The sequence below is a fragment of the Squalius cephalus genome, assembly GCF_949319135.1.
Source record: "Squalius cephalus genome assembly, chromosome: 1".
Taxonomy (NCBI): domain Eukaryota; kingdom Metazoa; phylum Chordata; class Actinopteri; order Cypriniformes; family Leuciscidae; genus Squalius; species Squalius cephalus.
The window spans coordinates 21907338-21923720 of NC_137122.1; the positions used below are offsets into that span (position 1 = coordinate 21907338).

The following is a 16383-nucleotide window of genomic DNA, read 5'->3' on the forward strand; positions in this document are numbered from 1 at the left end:
CTTTTATCCTTTCCTGGTCGTGTGACGCAATCACGTAGGGGCGTTCCCAAAGCAGCGTCTCGTTCCCTACTCAGGGAACTAGGGTTACAGTCGTATCCTGAGACGTTTTCTTTCCCAGCATGCACTGCAGGAGAAGCTAACAGGTAGTGAGTTTACCCTGCTGTTTAGAAAACACCTTCCTCTGGCGCTGTAGACGTGGACCTCTCTCGATCACAGGGTTGATGAACATCACCTGTAACACACACCAAATTTCTATCAAAATCAGGATATACATTATGGCAAATTCACAAACTGCATTCAACACACATTTTCTGGTCATAATAGTTCAAAATGACAAGTGAGATGCTAAAATATGACCGTATGCAAATGAACATCACGTTAGGGGTGTTTCTGTGTGATTGGCACCTCGGCCAGCAGAAGTCCCTGTGGTTCCAGCTCCAGCTGGATCCGGTGTCTCTGGTTATCCAGGAAATCCTCCAGCTTCAGATACTTCAGAGCGCAGAGCGAGCGATAGTCCCTCCAGTACACCGCAATCTCCATCTCTCGGGACTGAACACAGGGCATTAGACCATTAGTGTGTGTGTGTGTGTGTGTATGTGTGTGTGAGAGAGTGTGAGTGTGTGTGTGTGTGTGTGTGTGTGAGTGTGTGTGTGTGTGTGTGTGTGTGTGTGTGTGTGTTTGAGTGCGGGTTGAGTGTGAGTGTGTGTGTGTGAGTGTGTGTGCGTGAGAGGGTGTGTGTGTGTGTGTGTGTGAGAGCGAGCGATAGTCCCTCCAGTACACCGCAATCTCCATCTCTCGGGACTGAACACAGGGCATTAGACCATTAGTGTGTGTGTGTGTGTGTGTATGTGTGTGTGAGAGAGTGTGAGTGTGTGTGTGTGTGTGTGTGTGTGAGTGTGTGTGTGTGTGTGTGTGTGTGTGTGTGTGTGTTTGAGTGCGGGTTGAGTGTGAGTGTGTGTGTGTGAGTGTGTGTGCGTGAGAGGGTGTGTGTGTGTGTGTGTGTGAGAGCGAGCGATAGTCCCTCCAGTACACCGCAATCTCCATCTCTCGGGACTGAACACAGGGCATTAGACCATTAGTGTATGTGTGTGTGTGTGTGTGTGTGTGAGAGAGTGTGAGTGTGTGTGTGTGTGTGTGTGTGTGTGTGTGTGTGTGTGTGTGTGTGTGTTTGAGTGCGGGTTGAGTGTGAGTGTGTGTGTGTGAGTGTGTGTCTGAGTGTGAGAGAGTGTGTGTATGTGTGTGTGTGTGAGAGCGAGCGATAGTCCCTCCAGTACACCACGATCTCCATCTCTCGGGACTGAACACAGGGCATTAGAGCATTAGTGCGTGTGTGTGTCTGTCTGTGTGTGTGAGTGTGTGTGTGTGTGTGTGAGTGCGTGTCTGAGTGTGAGAGAGTGTGTGTATGTGTGTGTGTGTGAGAGCGAGCGATAGTCCCTCCAGTACACCACGATCTCCATCTCTCGGGACTGAACACAGGGCATTAGAGCATTAGTGTATGTGTGTGAGTGTGTGTGCGTGAGAGTGTGTGTATGTGTGTGTGTGAGAGAGCGAGCGATAGTCCCTCCAGTACACCACAATCTCCTTCTCTCGGGACTGAACACAGGGCATTAGACCATTAGTGCGTGTGTGTGTCTGTGTGTGTGTGTGTGGGTGTGTGTGTGTGTGAGAGCATGCGTATTTGAGTGTGAGTGTGTGTGTGTGTGTGTGTGTGTGTGTGTGTGTGTGTGTGTGTGTGTGTGTGTGTGACTCACTCTCTCCAGCTCCAGAGTGAAGCTCTGATTCCAGGTCTGTTCACCAACACTCTTCCAGCTCGTCTGTCCCACCACACAGTTCTCCAGCTTCAACACCGCGCTCACCTCCCCTACACACACACACACACACACACACACACACACAAACACAACATCAGACCATCATTCAAATACAATAAAAACATTTCAGTTAAATACCATCCCGAGAGCTGAACTGACCGGACAGATCTTCACTCTTGCTGGGGATCTTCAGGCTGAAGCTGCTGGTTCTGCTGCTCAGAGTGAGTTTGAAGGGGCGAGCGTCTCCTGGACCGAAGTGAGGCAGGACGAGCGGGGACGAGCGACTGCGACCCGGGACCAGCTCCAGGAGCCCCACGCACCCCAGCAGACGCACCTGCAGCGTCCCTGAACCACAACAACAACATTCATATCCGGCTCGGTCACGACACACTGAAACTACAGCCTCAAAAACACATTCATGCTCACATTTCACCCAAATCAAAATGAACAAATTACACTTGGCATTAAAAAATTTGCCTATTTTAGGACCATTAGGAGCCTGTTGCATTGTGTGTGTGTATGTGTGTGTGTGTGTGTGTGTGTCTGTACAGGGTGCTGTACTGGTTGTGGACGTAGGGGGCGCTGTGACGGGAGCTGAAGGCCGAGGACGTGTTTGTGTGTGTGTGTGTGTGTGTTGTGTCTGGCGTACCGGTGAGCGGCGAGGGTTTGCACAGGGTGCTGTACTGGTTGTGGACGTAGGGGGCGCTGTGACGGGAGCTGAAGGCCGAGGACGACGCCAGCACCAGCTCCTCTTTAATCAGACACGCTTTCGGGTGTTCCTCCGGCAGATCCCCCAACCGCTGCTCCAACGACACCCGCAGCAGATCCAACCGCTGGGACGCTTCACTCAGACGACTCTGAGCCTAGACACACAAACAAACACTTAACCAACCCGCCACAAGGAGCAAGCAAAGGTCCGTTTTGATTTATCCTAAGGGAACTTTTTTTAGAGTGTCGTTGCATTTAACATCTTTCTCTTATAAACTTAGACTGCAGTCACACCTTTTCTATGAAGAGACAATATTTGCCCCATTAAATAGATTTTCCAGTGCATTTTTTACCTTTATTTTACCTTAAAAACTGCAAAGGTTTTTCTAATCCTATTAAATGTAACTTATGTTTTATGCCAAATTCTAAAAAATTCCTTTAATTTAATGATTAATATGATAAATAAACAGGGATGCATGATATATTGGCCACCATATCGGTATCGGCAGATATATGTTCATTTTAAATGTTATCGTTATTTGCGATAAGAATATTTGGCCGATATATTAAAGCTGATAAATAATGGATTATTTCCTTCAGCTGAGACACTATTTTCTCCTAAAACTGCAGTGAAACAAAGACAGTCTCAAAAACACGGTTTGAAATCGCTGGTGTTTCTGACGTCACAAACTACCTTGTAACCAATCAGATCAACGTGTGATCGTCAACGAGTGGATCTCTGAGCTGCTGTGAGTGAGTGGAGGCGGGGCTCATTTGCGTATTCATAGAACTGCGAATATAAATGAGGCAAGTGTGTAGAGTTTCATACAAGATATTTTAACCCTCTGGTGCTCTTCCTGTGTCAGTCAAAAATGACCGAATTTTATTTTTTACGTCAAATAAAATGATAGGACAATATTTTAGTTACACAATGTTTTTATTATAATTTTATGGTTCTAAATTATATTTATGCAGTTTTTCTAATCCATTTATTCCCTTTTTGAGCATAGACCTGAAAATTAAATTTCCAACTTAAACTGTTGTAAATCTTGAATGCTTTAGAGCAGAGACTTAAGTAAACTTGCGTCTTTTCAAAGACGACATTTGGCAGATTATATCTGAAGTGAAACAAGTTTTAAAATGTGAACTGAAAAAACTGAAGAAAAGATACAGAATTGTATGTTTATTGTTATGAAAAATGCACAAAAATGCTATTTTCAATTTTTATATGAAATATATATTTTCACGTTTTACTCTAAAACTGTGAGAAAATCAATGCCATAAATCTAAACAAGTTGTGTTCCAAATTTGAGGTTGATATCTAAAAAAAATAATCTTTCAGTAAGATTTTGTTTGGCTGCAGTACCAAAAGTTTCCACTAGATAAAATTCGTCTCCCATTAGTTTCCAGTGCGCTCATGTTTTACCGCTAGGTGCACAAATGTAACTATTTATTTACAGGACCATTTAACCTTTTCAAATCATGTCCATTTTTTGTGTGTGTGTGTGTACACACAGCAAGTGCCAAAACCTTTACCAAGTTTCGTACCATTCAAAAAAAAAAAAGAGACCTATTAATTTTTTTTTTTTAAATCTGTCAAAAATGATTGAAGAGCACCAGAGGGCATGAAGATTTTTTTTCTTTTTTCATTACATCATTTTGGTGATCAAAAATGAGTTTTAAGGGATAAAATTATTGACTACAGGGGGACTTTAAATCGATCTCTATGCGCAGTCTATATTTGGTCTTAATGCTATTAAGTGTTAAATCCCCCCGATTGTTTTTTTTTTTTTTTACAAAGGTACATCGTCGAGAATGGCAGTAATGTAGTGTGATTGCATATACTCTGCACACAACCTTTCATATGCTTCCTGCTTGTGTGGATACAGTCAGTTTTGACCACAAAAGATGTGGTAATTTGATTGGATGTCATGTATTTGACCTTTTACCACACTACATTGTTCCTGTTTATTTACTAGAAGCAATATTTTGACTATTAGAAATACTTGCGCGGGTTTAAAGTTGGCGTACCCACTCTGTCAGTACCCCGGTTTGGGAACCATATATTTCTCACACCTCAGCAATAGCTTTCTTGTCCTGTGCTTTCCCAGCTCCCATAAGTCTCAGCATGTTTTTGGCTCCCTCGGCCATGGCGTGCTCCACTCGGTAATGATGCCAGAGCTCCTCGATACGCAGCTCCATCCCACACAGATCCGGCTTACCTGCTGAAACACACACACACACACACGGGTTAGATCCTTCCGGGCGTGCTATACATAGACAAACACACACACATACACTCACACACACACATGTTAGATCCTTCCAAGTGATGACATACATAGACAAACACACACACACACACTTACTCTCACACACGCATACAAACACACACACTCACACTATTTATAAGTCCTCCATCACTGAGTGAAAATCTGTGATGAGTTTATGTTTGTTTGATTGTGATTAGGAAAGTTAAATAACTTTAACTTTTAAATATGGACGGTCTGAAGGCACTTATTTAATTTCAATTAGTTGTCTAGGCAACATTTCTAATTTTCATTTAGTTTAAGTAAAAATTACATTAAAAAGCTACAACAAAAAAAAAAAAAAAATTAACTGAAATTAAATAAAATGTAATACAGAACTAAAATTACTAAAACGTAAAAATGGAGTCCTTAAATCCCCTAACAGGATGTCAGACGTCACTCCCAGGAGTGTCCCGTGGATCTCAGCGATGGCCGAGGGCGGAGCCACATTAATAAATCTATTCTTAACCCTCCGGCCTCGGGGTACGAGTCATCAGCGCCGAAACACACCATTAGAGTCCATTAGAGCCGCAGATTCAGCTCACCCTCCATTTCCTCCCTCTCCATCTCTTATCTTTCTCATGTCTTCAAATCTGTCTCTTTCACTCTCTGCATTCAGATGTAGTTTTATTAAAGGACAGTTTATCCAAAAGTTTGTCATTATTACTCGCCCTCCTCATGTCGTTTCAAACACGTTTGTTGTTATTTTTTGTGGAACTCAAAGGAGATTTTGTTCACATCTTTTATATACAACAGCCAAAAGGAACTTCAAATATCAAGCTCCAAAAAGCACAGGAGGGTCTGACTATCAGATAAAAACATTAATTTGAACTAAATTGAGATGAATGACACTAACTTTGACACTGTTAATGAACTGAACTGAATCAACATTGAACTAAATTGATCTCAATAATGACACTTCTCTTCTGTCGAGCTGCTTTACCATAAATTCATAATGAATTCTGCAACATTAACCCTGCTATTTTTCAGTTTATTACTGTGAAGCTGCTTCGACACAATCTGTATATAAATAAATGTAACTCGACTTGACAAAGATCTCAAATAACTTTGAAAGACTTGGATTATAGCACTTTCTAACACTTTTCATCCATTTTGTCACTAGCATTCATTGCATAGACATGTTTAAACGTTCTTCAGAATGTTTCCTTTTGTGGTCCATGGAAAAGTCGTACAGGTTTGAAACAAATAATGACAGAATTTTGATTTCTGAATGAACTATTCCTTCAATAATGTTGAGCATGTTAATGTATTAATGTTGACGCCTCGGAGACCTTTTGACAGACAAACAGCAGGAAAGACAGACGCTGGTGTCACTGGACAGAATTAGACTGTCTGAGGAAACGACAGCAGACACCAGTTCTGTTTATGAACCAACCATTTCACGCAAACATCCACAACTGCATCATTCCTAGCATTCAAAACATGCCATGAGAGTTCATGTCCTCGCTATATGAAATGATACACTTACAATTTGTAAGGATGGAAATCATATTAGTCGTATATCACTATTTGAGTGAACCTTGAGCTGCAGTGTGGATAGGACTAATGCTGATGAGGTCTGAGATAAGACTACCTCCATAGAGTCAAACAGAGAAACGTCCCAGCAAACACGTCGGACTCCAACTAATCCAACGTCAGTCAGGCGTCATATTTTGGTTGAAAATGAAACTCGGGTTGACGTCTAAACCCAACGTCAGACAGACGTTGAATTTTGATTGGAATAAACACCGCACTGCAAAAAGTGTGAAATGCATGGCAGTATATTAAATCTCTCAAGATCTCAGCAGAGGAGGATTAAACAACTCCACATACATTATTATCATTACCATCTTAACCTAGCCTGGCTAACGTCAGACCTCGTCTCATTGAGACGTGGTCTGGGAACCACATGTTCATTTTCTCGTATTTGAGGCGTGGTTTACGAATGCCCAGAGCCGTTTATTGGGCGCTACGAATGTCTATCAAATGCGCCTGTACGTAGCTCATAGCCAGTCGTTTCAATTATACCAGATGACGTATGTAGAGCGACAGAAATTCGAAGAGGAAGAAGACGAAATAAACTACTTAGAACACTATCTAAGGCTGCATCAAAAGGTAACTTCGCGTCTGATGCCATGTTGGATCCATAGATATAAACAAACTGCTTTGGTGTGTCGCATAGACGTCGTCATCGTCTTGCTGCTCCCTCCCCGTTCTGTGATTGGTTCCCTTTGTGAGGGGAAAATCTGGTCCATGGTGTCCAGGCTGCCTAGCAGCGTGAATAAAATCGCGCTGCGCGCAAGGCAGCATGGGGAAACCCAGGCTAATCTTAACCAGAAACAGCATTACCAGCTCCATGCATTACTATCCAGATTTACTTTATTTCTGTCATCTACAGAAGGTCTTATTGAGAATTAACAGAGGTTTAGATGTTGGATGTTTTATTGAAAATAGTTTGGTTTGAAGTCACTTCATTGATTATGGTGATCAGTGTAATTTGAATCTTTAAAACTTCTTGGTGCTCAATCCCTCAGATTAGTAAACTGCTGGACAGTCACAGGACTATTATAATCAATAATTTGAAATAAAAAAACATGATATCTAAACAAAGAATCGACTCTGAATATGATCAGTGAATCAAACACTACATGATGATCATATTCATATCTTTATCATCATCAAGTAGTCAACATCATCTGTACATCATTTCTCTTGCAGGTCTTGCCATAACAAACACAATTACAGCAGCAAGAGAAAAACTAATGTTAAAAGTCAAGAGTCAAACTGCACAGCTAAAGCAAAACCGATCACCATAATGGTGACTTTAAACGACACATTTTCAATAAAACATCAACATCTAAACCTCTGTTAATTCTCAATAAGACCTTCAGTAGACGTCTGACAGAAACAAAGTCAATCTGGTTAGTAATAAGTGTATTGCCATGCATTTTTTAAAATTACAACCGAAATGTGACGTCTGCCCAACATTGGAGCTTGACGTAAACAAACATTGGATTTAGACGTCAACCCGACTTTCATGTTCAGGATCTCTATGCTATTTCCAGGCTATTGTTGAAAATAAGAACTTGTTCTTAAGTGACTTGCCTTGTTAAATAAAGGTTAATGCTGATATTAAGCCGTTTAAGGATATCTATTATGATGTTAAGTGGGTAAACGCTCATTTCTATGAGACAGAGTATGTTAGTAGCACTAGCACATTCAGTACCCTGAGTGTCGTCGGTCTGTTCGGTGGCCTGCATGCCTTTACGGATCTGCATACGGATGATGTCGATCTTCGTCTTACTGTCCTGCAGCATCTGCTGAGCCGACTGGAGCATCTTCTTATCCTGGAGGACCGAGAGATGGACAGATGGAGACAGTCGGATGGATGGATAGTCAGACATACATTTATATATAGATAGATAGAACAAAAGACAGATAGATAGACAGAATTATATATACAGTAGATAGAATGGCATATAGATGAATAGATGATGGATAGATAGATAGATAGATAGATAGATAGATAGATAGATAGATAGATAGATAGATAGATAGATAGATAGATAGATAGACATAGATAGATAGATAGACGTTCATTACCTTGGTAACCCCGTTGGCGTAGATGGGGATCATATTCTCTGCCCCCTGTTTGACCTTCAGTTCGATGTTGAGCTGTCGCTCCAGAGCCTTAATCCTGTCCTGATTGGCTGAGGAGCGACTCGGCGACCCGAGAGACTGAAGGTCATCTGGGGGTCAAAGACAGGGTCAAACATTCATACAGGGTCACGGTCTAACAGGATTATGAGGGCTTTAAATATATACATCAGTTTCTTGTATGCTCACAACCAATCACATCATCCCAGAAGATTCATATTCATTCATTAATAATGAGGAATATAATAGGGCTGGGCTGGGATTTTTTGATTAATTGTTTTTTAAAATGTGGTCGATTCAAAACTGATTCTCAAAGGCCACAAATCGATTTTTTTTCCATATTTATTTATCTATCACCCAAAAGCCAGTATTAGTTTTCCTCCACTGTTCATAGACTTGCAGCCTCCATGTTACAGATAATGCTGTGGGATTTTTAGTTTGTTTTTATCTTAAACATAAAATAACCGGATCCTGTTTGATCAAGGCATGCAACTGTTCTGACTTGTCCATATTTTCATCATCAATTTCATCAAAATCCTTGGATTCTGTTTTAATGTACCCAAGTTTACCTAAAATAAAAAGAGTTTAATATACAGGTTTGTTGCTCTTAATTTCTTTTTATTAATTAATCACTTGTAAACTTGTGTTCACTGTTCTTTTTTTATAAATATAGGATTTGTATTAAATCTATATTCACTGTGTCGAATCAGGAATCGAAATCGAATCGAATTGGAACATCTGAATCGATACCCAGCCCTAGAAATATAATCATATTCCCTAAAGGTCCCATATTGTACACCTTTCTGGAGTTTTATATTAGGTTTGATGTCCTTAAGAATATATATTTGCGGTATAAGTACCAAAACCCATCCCAATATATTTTTACAGCTCCTTTCTCAGGAGCTCTGCTAAGAACAGGTCGATTTTGGACTGTCTAATTAATATTCATGAGCCTCTCTTCTGATTGGCCTGTTGTTTTCTGAGTGACGCACGGCCAGGCCAACCACAGGTAACTAGGGTCATGTATGCTGTAGCCTGCTGTGGCTTGGTGATGCTCACAAGTAAGGCCAATAAAACACCTGTAATGATGGACATTGCTGAGGGAAATGTTTCTGGCCTTACTGGACAGGAGACAAACAACCACCTCCTTACTTTTGGCGTTATTGTAAGAGTATTATAATTACCATTACATCAATGCTGCACTCAGATTTAACATTAACGCTAATTGAAACTGTCTGTAAACAAACTCAGACTTTTGAAATAACGTTACCCATGCAAGTACAACTAAAGTAAGTTCGAACTAAACTGCTGTGGTATTTCCGTATAAATAAACATTAGCCACTGGTATATTAATGTTGTTCGGAAGCCTGTGAAATGATGTAGTTTCCTGACGCAGGGCAGTGCTCGGATTAGTGACTGAAGGTGGTAAATGAGTAGTTCTGACGTCACATTTATACGGAAGTCACAACGGCTTGTGAAAAGGCACAGCTACTTTATGCAGGCTGTGTGCATTTGTCTGTGGATAGACTGATTTGAAACTTATATGGTAGTTACATAGCCCCAAGACCTCTGCTATCATGAAAAAAAGCCAGGAAATTTCGGTTTTGTCAATATGGGACCTTTAAGTAGCCTAGAAATCTAGATGCACCCTAGCGGCAGCAAAATTTATTTTGCAGCCAGGGTAGTCTAGCAACTCTCCGTTGACTTTCGGAGCTGGAAAAACCAAACTCTAGTCAGGCCAATCAAATCGTGTATAGAGAAAGTGGGCGGGCTTAACATAATGACAGCAGAGTTGTGACGGTTCTGCGACGGTTCCCTGCTACTTGAAAACAAAGAAGAGCTGCTGCTACTGGCGAACAGCGGTCTTTCGAATCGGCTTTGGCGGCGACTCTGGAGGACTTGGAGTTAAGCTTTTCTTTGAGAAAAGAGCAAAGAACGGCACTTAAGTCATTCTTAAAAAAGGAAGATGTGTTTGTAGTTTTGCTGACCAGATACGGCAAAAGTTGAATCTATCAATGAACGTTAGCTCCGCTGGTGGGAAAACGCTCTGGTTGGTTGTAGCGCTATCCTATTGCGTGCAGAGGGAATTTGAAAGACAGCCGTTTATCCCGCCCCTCGGATTGAGCCCTGACAATGGTGAGTTGCCAGACCCAACATCTTGATGTAGGTCTGGCTTGCCAGGCTAACCTTTAAGCATTCACTGTGCCTGTAAAGGTGAGATGATAACGTTGACCTCTGACCTTTGCTGTCGTCGTGGCCCTTGATGACGATGTGTGCGTCCAGCTCCTGCAGTTGAGTGTGGAGCGAGTCCAGTTTGCGTGTGGAGCTGCGTAACTGGCTCTCCACCTGCTGGGCGTTACGTTTGTCAGTCGTGGCCCGTCGCAGGTTCTCCGCTCCCGCTTTGATCTTCAGCTCTTTCCGGATCTCCCTCCGGATCCTCTCGCGCTGCTCGTCCAATCGCTGCTGAACGGTGGAGTCTGACAGATCTGAGTTCTGGTCCAAACCCAGCTGCTCCAGCACCGACAGGCCATCTGAGTCCTGGCACACACAGGTCAGGGGTCAAGGGTCAGTGCAGGATACACAGACAGACAGATGGATAGACAGATATAACGTCAGACAGAATGACAGATGGATAGATCGACAGATGGATAGAATGACATATAAAAACAACAGACAAGAAAGAATTATACAGTAGATAGAACGACATACAGAACAGAAAGACAGAAAATTACAGATAGACAGACAGATAGATAGATAGATAGATAGATAGATATAACAACAAAATGACAGATAGATAGATAGATAGATAGATAGATAGATAGATAGATAGATAGATAGATAGATAGATAGATAGATAGATAGATAGATAGATAGATAGATAAAACAACAAAACAACAGACAGACATATATATACTATATAGATATATAGATAGATATACGTGTCTATTCTTTGTAATCTGGATTTGCATCCAATAATAACAATGATTTGAAGTGACTGAAAACTCAGTGGAATGAACAGTTCTGCTTGTGATGATCTAGTTTACCTGTTCCTCAAAACACCTCTAAACATCATTCACCTGCAAATGACTTACATCTCGCAAACTCAGTAGCAGTGGACAAAACAGTGTTTCCTTGTGAACAGAAGAGCAAAACGAAGAGTGTGATGTGTGAGTCTGAGACAGATCCAGGGTCAGTGGCGGCGTTCATCATTAATAACTCAGAAACACACCACCTGCTCTTACACCAAACACACAGACGTCTCAGTGTGTTTGAGTTCTGACTAGACTTGTGAACATCATTCATTATATCAAGCGTATCTGCGGTTTTAAGTGCATGTATGAAGTCTGAACTGAACTTTTAATATCTTTTTTATTTATTTATTTAGCACTTTATACAATACAAATAGCTTAAAAGTATGTTTTGTTAGGGATGCACGATATATCATTATAATTTTTGTTGTAAAAAAGTTAAATTAGTTTACACATATATATATATATATATATATATGTAAACTAATTTAACTTTTATACAACAAAAATTATAATGATATATCGATATATATATTAGGGCTGTCAAACGATTAATCGCGATTAATCGCATCCAAAATAAAAGTTTGTTTTTGTGTGTGTACGGTGGATAATTATTTTCTATATATAAATACACACACATGCATGTATATATTTAAGAAATATTTGCATGTATATAATGTGTATATATATTTAGATTATATATAATTTATATTATATATAAATATTTTATATATAAATAACACATTTTTCTTAAATATATATGCATGTGTGTGTATTTATATATAGAAAATAATTATACTCCATACACACACATATATTATGTAAACACAAACTTTTATTTTGGATGCGATTAATCGCGATTAATCGTTTGACAGCCCTAATATATATATATATAGCCGCTCTGGAGAAAACCGTGATGTCATCGTCCAGCTCTGTTCAGTTCTCAAATAGGGGTGGTGTGGCGCAATGGATAAGACACATGCCTTTGGTGTGAGAGACCCGGGTTCGAATCCACTGTGAGACACCAATGTGTCCCTGAGCAAGACACTTAACCCCTAGTTGCTCCAGAGGCGTGCGACCTCTGACATATATAGCAATTGTAAGTCGCTTTGGATAAAAGCGTCAGCTAAATGAATAAATGTAAATGTAAATAATGGTGTCAATGTCGGCAGAACAATAATTTCGTTGAATATTAAATGAAATGTCCCAAACTAAGCAGTCAATTAAGTGCAACACGTTTTAAGCCTGTAATTAAATCTATTCCAGCACTTTAGTTTGTTAATGATCTGACATGAGTCAGCAGAAGCAAAGGGCAGCTCTGCGGTTCAGCGCTCGTGCAGAGGAAGTCAACAACTTCAAGAGAAACTTTATATAAACTGTAAACTTACAGAACTTCTCTTTTCCGTTATGTTTTTGTTGTCATAAACTGACACAAGAGACACAGACTGAGCTGAACTGCAACCAGACTGAAATATAACACTTCACACAGCCATTCAAAGACTAAACACACGTCTGACAGTGTAAATAGAGCAGGTACCAAACTCGAGACACCGCAGAAACATTCATCTACAGTATGTTTCAGAGCGAACACACACACATGAACACTGTGACTCAATAAGGAAGTTCTGCTGTGAGCAGCTCACTTACAAAACACACAGCAAAAGTCACTTCAGTAAGAGCAACACACACATAAAAACATCACCACAACCCGTAGGAAAGAGGAATCGCTATGAAATCTCTTCAGAATCTCAACTGTTTCCCTGAAAACGCTTCTCAGATATTTCTCCTTTTATAAAAGAGCCCAGTGTTTCTCTTCTGGAGTTTCAGACCAGATCTCAACAATGTCTCAAACTTGCCAAGATTTCAAAGTCAGCTTTCTGAAATAAAAAGTCCGATTTCAGCGTGAACTGATTTTTCGAAATAAAACAAAGGTAATTGGAGTACGTTTCAATGTTTCAATGTGTTAATTGCAGATTCTTAGTAATTATTAGTGACATTTACAATCAATTTCTTGAGTTTCAAAGTCAATTCGACACCCTTTTTTTCTGTGTATACTTTGGATGACAGCTAGTGACTCATTTGGGCCTTTATTTCTCTCCAAAGGAATTATATATGAATCATATGTTTTTAAATACACATTCCTCGTCTCTGAATGATTCATCAGTGCCCAATTTTCTAAAGACAAAAAAACTGTCTTTATACTTTCAACTTTCTCCTCCTCCTTTTCGACTGACTCCATCGATCCTTCTTAGAGACTCTTTCAGCATCCAATCAGTTTATCTTGAATAAAATCAGGCTCCGTCCTCCTTTTATCTCACTGCATATCCAGTTTGACTCAGAAACGCGTCACGTCACGGAAATAGGATGGGTGGTGAATATCACTAAAGCTCTGAGCTGCATTAGTCTCACTACATCAAAAACACAAAACCTGACAGCTATAAACCATCATCATCATGATCTTTAGCTCGTGAGGGTTTAGTTCAGGCCTTGAAGGCCTCGTTCAGCCAAAAATATCAAATCATTTACTCACCCTCATGTCGTTTCAGACTTAAAATACATAAAAGAAGATATTCTTTTTCAATGTCAAGTCAATGGGGTCCAATGATGTTTGGACCAGTGTGCTAAACGTTAAAGATACTGAAAAACATATACGTTCATTGAAATTAAATGAAATAAAAATGATCTTAAGCAGATTTTATTTCGGCTGCCAAGGCTACAATGTAAAATTGGTAACAGTGCTAACAGTGAGTGATACATTTGTTAAAGTAATTATTAATCTTTGTGAACATTTGTTAATAAAAATGCAATTGTTCATTGCTAGTTCATTAAATAATATTCACAAATACATTTAATTTTAATAATATATTAGTAAATGTTGAAATCAACCAATTAAGATTAATACATGCTTTTTAGAAAGTTCAAGTTAACTAATATAGTTAAATAGCATGGAATCATTTTCATTGACATTTTACTTTAAGTTTGTTTTATCAATTTTGTTGTGCTTTTCTCCCTTTTATTAGTTTTTGTTTTATTAAGAGCAAATTATATGGCAGCACTTTACATTAAGTAAAAATAAAAACATAAAAAATGTGAATAAATATTACAAAAGTAGATTAAACGATACTAAAATAACCCCAGCGTTCTTCAAAATATCTTCTCTTCTGTTTCACTTTTAAAAAAAAGAAAGTCAGCTACAGGTTTGGACCGACATGAAGGGGAGTTTTGGGCCCTTTAACAGACTGAAGAACAGTGACATAGAGCAGCTTTTGAGATCCTACCACATGTTCGGTCTCCACCGGGCTGGAGGGAACGTCCTCCAGAGAACAATCTCCCACATCTCCTTCACTATCCATCGCCACACACTCCTGTTGGGTCTGCTATCAGAGCCTCCGACACCATGAACATGAACAGCTTCCGCTCAGAGAGAACGACAGCAACAGCTTCCTGTTCATCTCGACACGACACATGAGAGATGTTTGCCGTTTACACAGAAACACACACACACACACACTTATACATGGGCACGTGGATGGATCGCTTTTGAAATCTCTCAACCAACTTCCGGTTCAGAGACGAGCATTTCAGTGTGTGTGTGTGTGTGTGTGTCTTTTAATACACAGGATGGCATTCGTGAACACTTGTGACAGCCAAAGAGGAAACGAAACTGCCCAAAAAAGAAAACACACACACACTCGCACAAGTGCAACACTGAGTTAAATAGACTGTAAGGCTTAACAACAACTAAAATACAGTTTCTAGAATAAATAACAGGGAATAATGTTCTTAAAGTGTGTGTTTGTCCATATAAAGGCACAGGACTCGTGGTCTCTGCTGTCCTCAGATGGTTCGGGCCACAAGATCTCGTGATGCAAAGCAGAGTTACTGTATCAAGCTAGTCTAAAGAAAGAGTATGTGCTGAATCTAAACATGATCTAATTTATGATCAGTACAATAACGTCACGCCTCTTTTATCTCAGGTCCAAATTAACCAGGTTAAACAGAGAGACTGCATTCCTAAATGACAGTGGAAACCGTCCTGTGATGCTTTACAGGGTTTATAAAACTTGCCCATAACTCCACGCTACCAGATGCCCTGCCCACAATTCCACAGTACCCAGATGCCCCGCCCATAATTCAACTCCGCCCATAACTCTGCCCTGATGCCCCCCCCCCCCACTGTTAACTCCGCCCATAACTATGTCCTGCCATTAAGCCCCGCCCACATCACCCCACTCGTTATGCCCCGCCCACAGCTAAACCCCACCCACAACTCAGGCTGACAGTGTAATGCTCAGCCATCCGACCACTATGTTTACAGACAACATTTCACACAAACCTGAATGACAACTTGACAATGATAACTGAGGTACACGGCCTTAAAAAAAACACTAAACAGTTTAACACTTCACTTTATGTTTAATTGTTTCTGCAAATGTAAAAAAATGAGGTTAACAACAGAAAATTATTACAACAGCTTCCTCAAAATTTAGCTACAATATCTGAGTGAAAGACTTGGGACACCCTAGCAAAGCCATAGCAATAATCTATAACACCAAGCAACCACAAGAATACCTTATAAACTGCCTAGCAACTATATAGCAATTCCTTAGAAACCACCCTGAGCATTTTAGAAACAACCTAGCAACGGACTACCAACCATCTATAACACCTATCAACTATCTAGCAACCTAACAGCAATGCCTACCATCTGTAATACATAGCAACCAGCTAGCTACCACCAATAACACCCTAGAAATCATATAGCAATGCTTTAGCAACCATCCTGAACACCCTAGCAACTACCTAGCAATGCACTAACAGCTATTTGTAACAGCTAGCATTTTCCAAGCAACCACAACTACTTAACCA

General features: G+C 40.2%; 1 protein-coding gene across 3 annotated transcripts in view; it reads right to left on the reverse strand.

Moving 5' to 3' along the window:
- Positions 1 to 16383, reverse strand: part of pkn1b (protein kinase N1b) — a 38078-nt gene that overhangs the window by 11273 nt on the left and 10422 nt on the right. Inside the window, exons 1-10 of one of the 3 annotated variants that reach the window (XM_079880824.1) lie at positions 14793 to 15061; positions 10726 to 11023; positions 8432 to 8577; positions 8055 to 8175; positions 4596 to 4744; positions 2461 to 2674; positions 1971 to 2156; positions 1752 to 1861; positions 406 to 549; positions 157 to 232 (exon numbers count right to left, since the gene is read on the reverse strand). In XM_079880824.1, coding sequence (XP_079736950.1) covers positions 157 to 232; positions 406 to 549; positions 1752 to 1861; positions 1971 to 2156; positions 2461 to 2674; positions 4596 to 4744; positions 8055 to 8175; positions 8432 to 8577; positions 10726 to 11023; positions 14793 to 14867 — 1519 coding nt within the window. In that variant the 5' untranslated portion in view covers positions 14868 to 15061. Of the gene's footprint in view, positions 1 to 156; positions 233 to 405; positions 550 to 1751; positions 1862 to 1970; positions 2157 to 2460; positions 2675 to 4595; positions 4745 to 8054; positions 8176 to 8431; positions 8578 to 10725; positions 11024 to 14792; positions 15062 to 16383 lie in introns of those variants that run through there. The other 2 variants (XM_079880825.1, XM_079880826.1) reach the window with 2 other exon arrangements.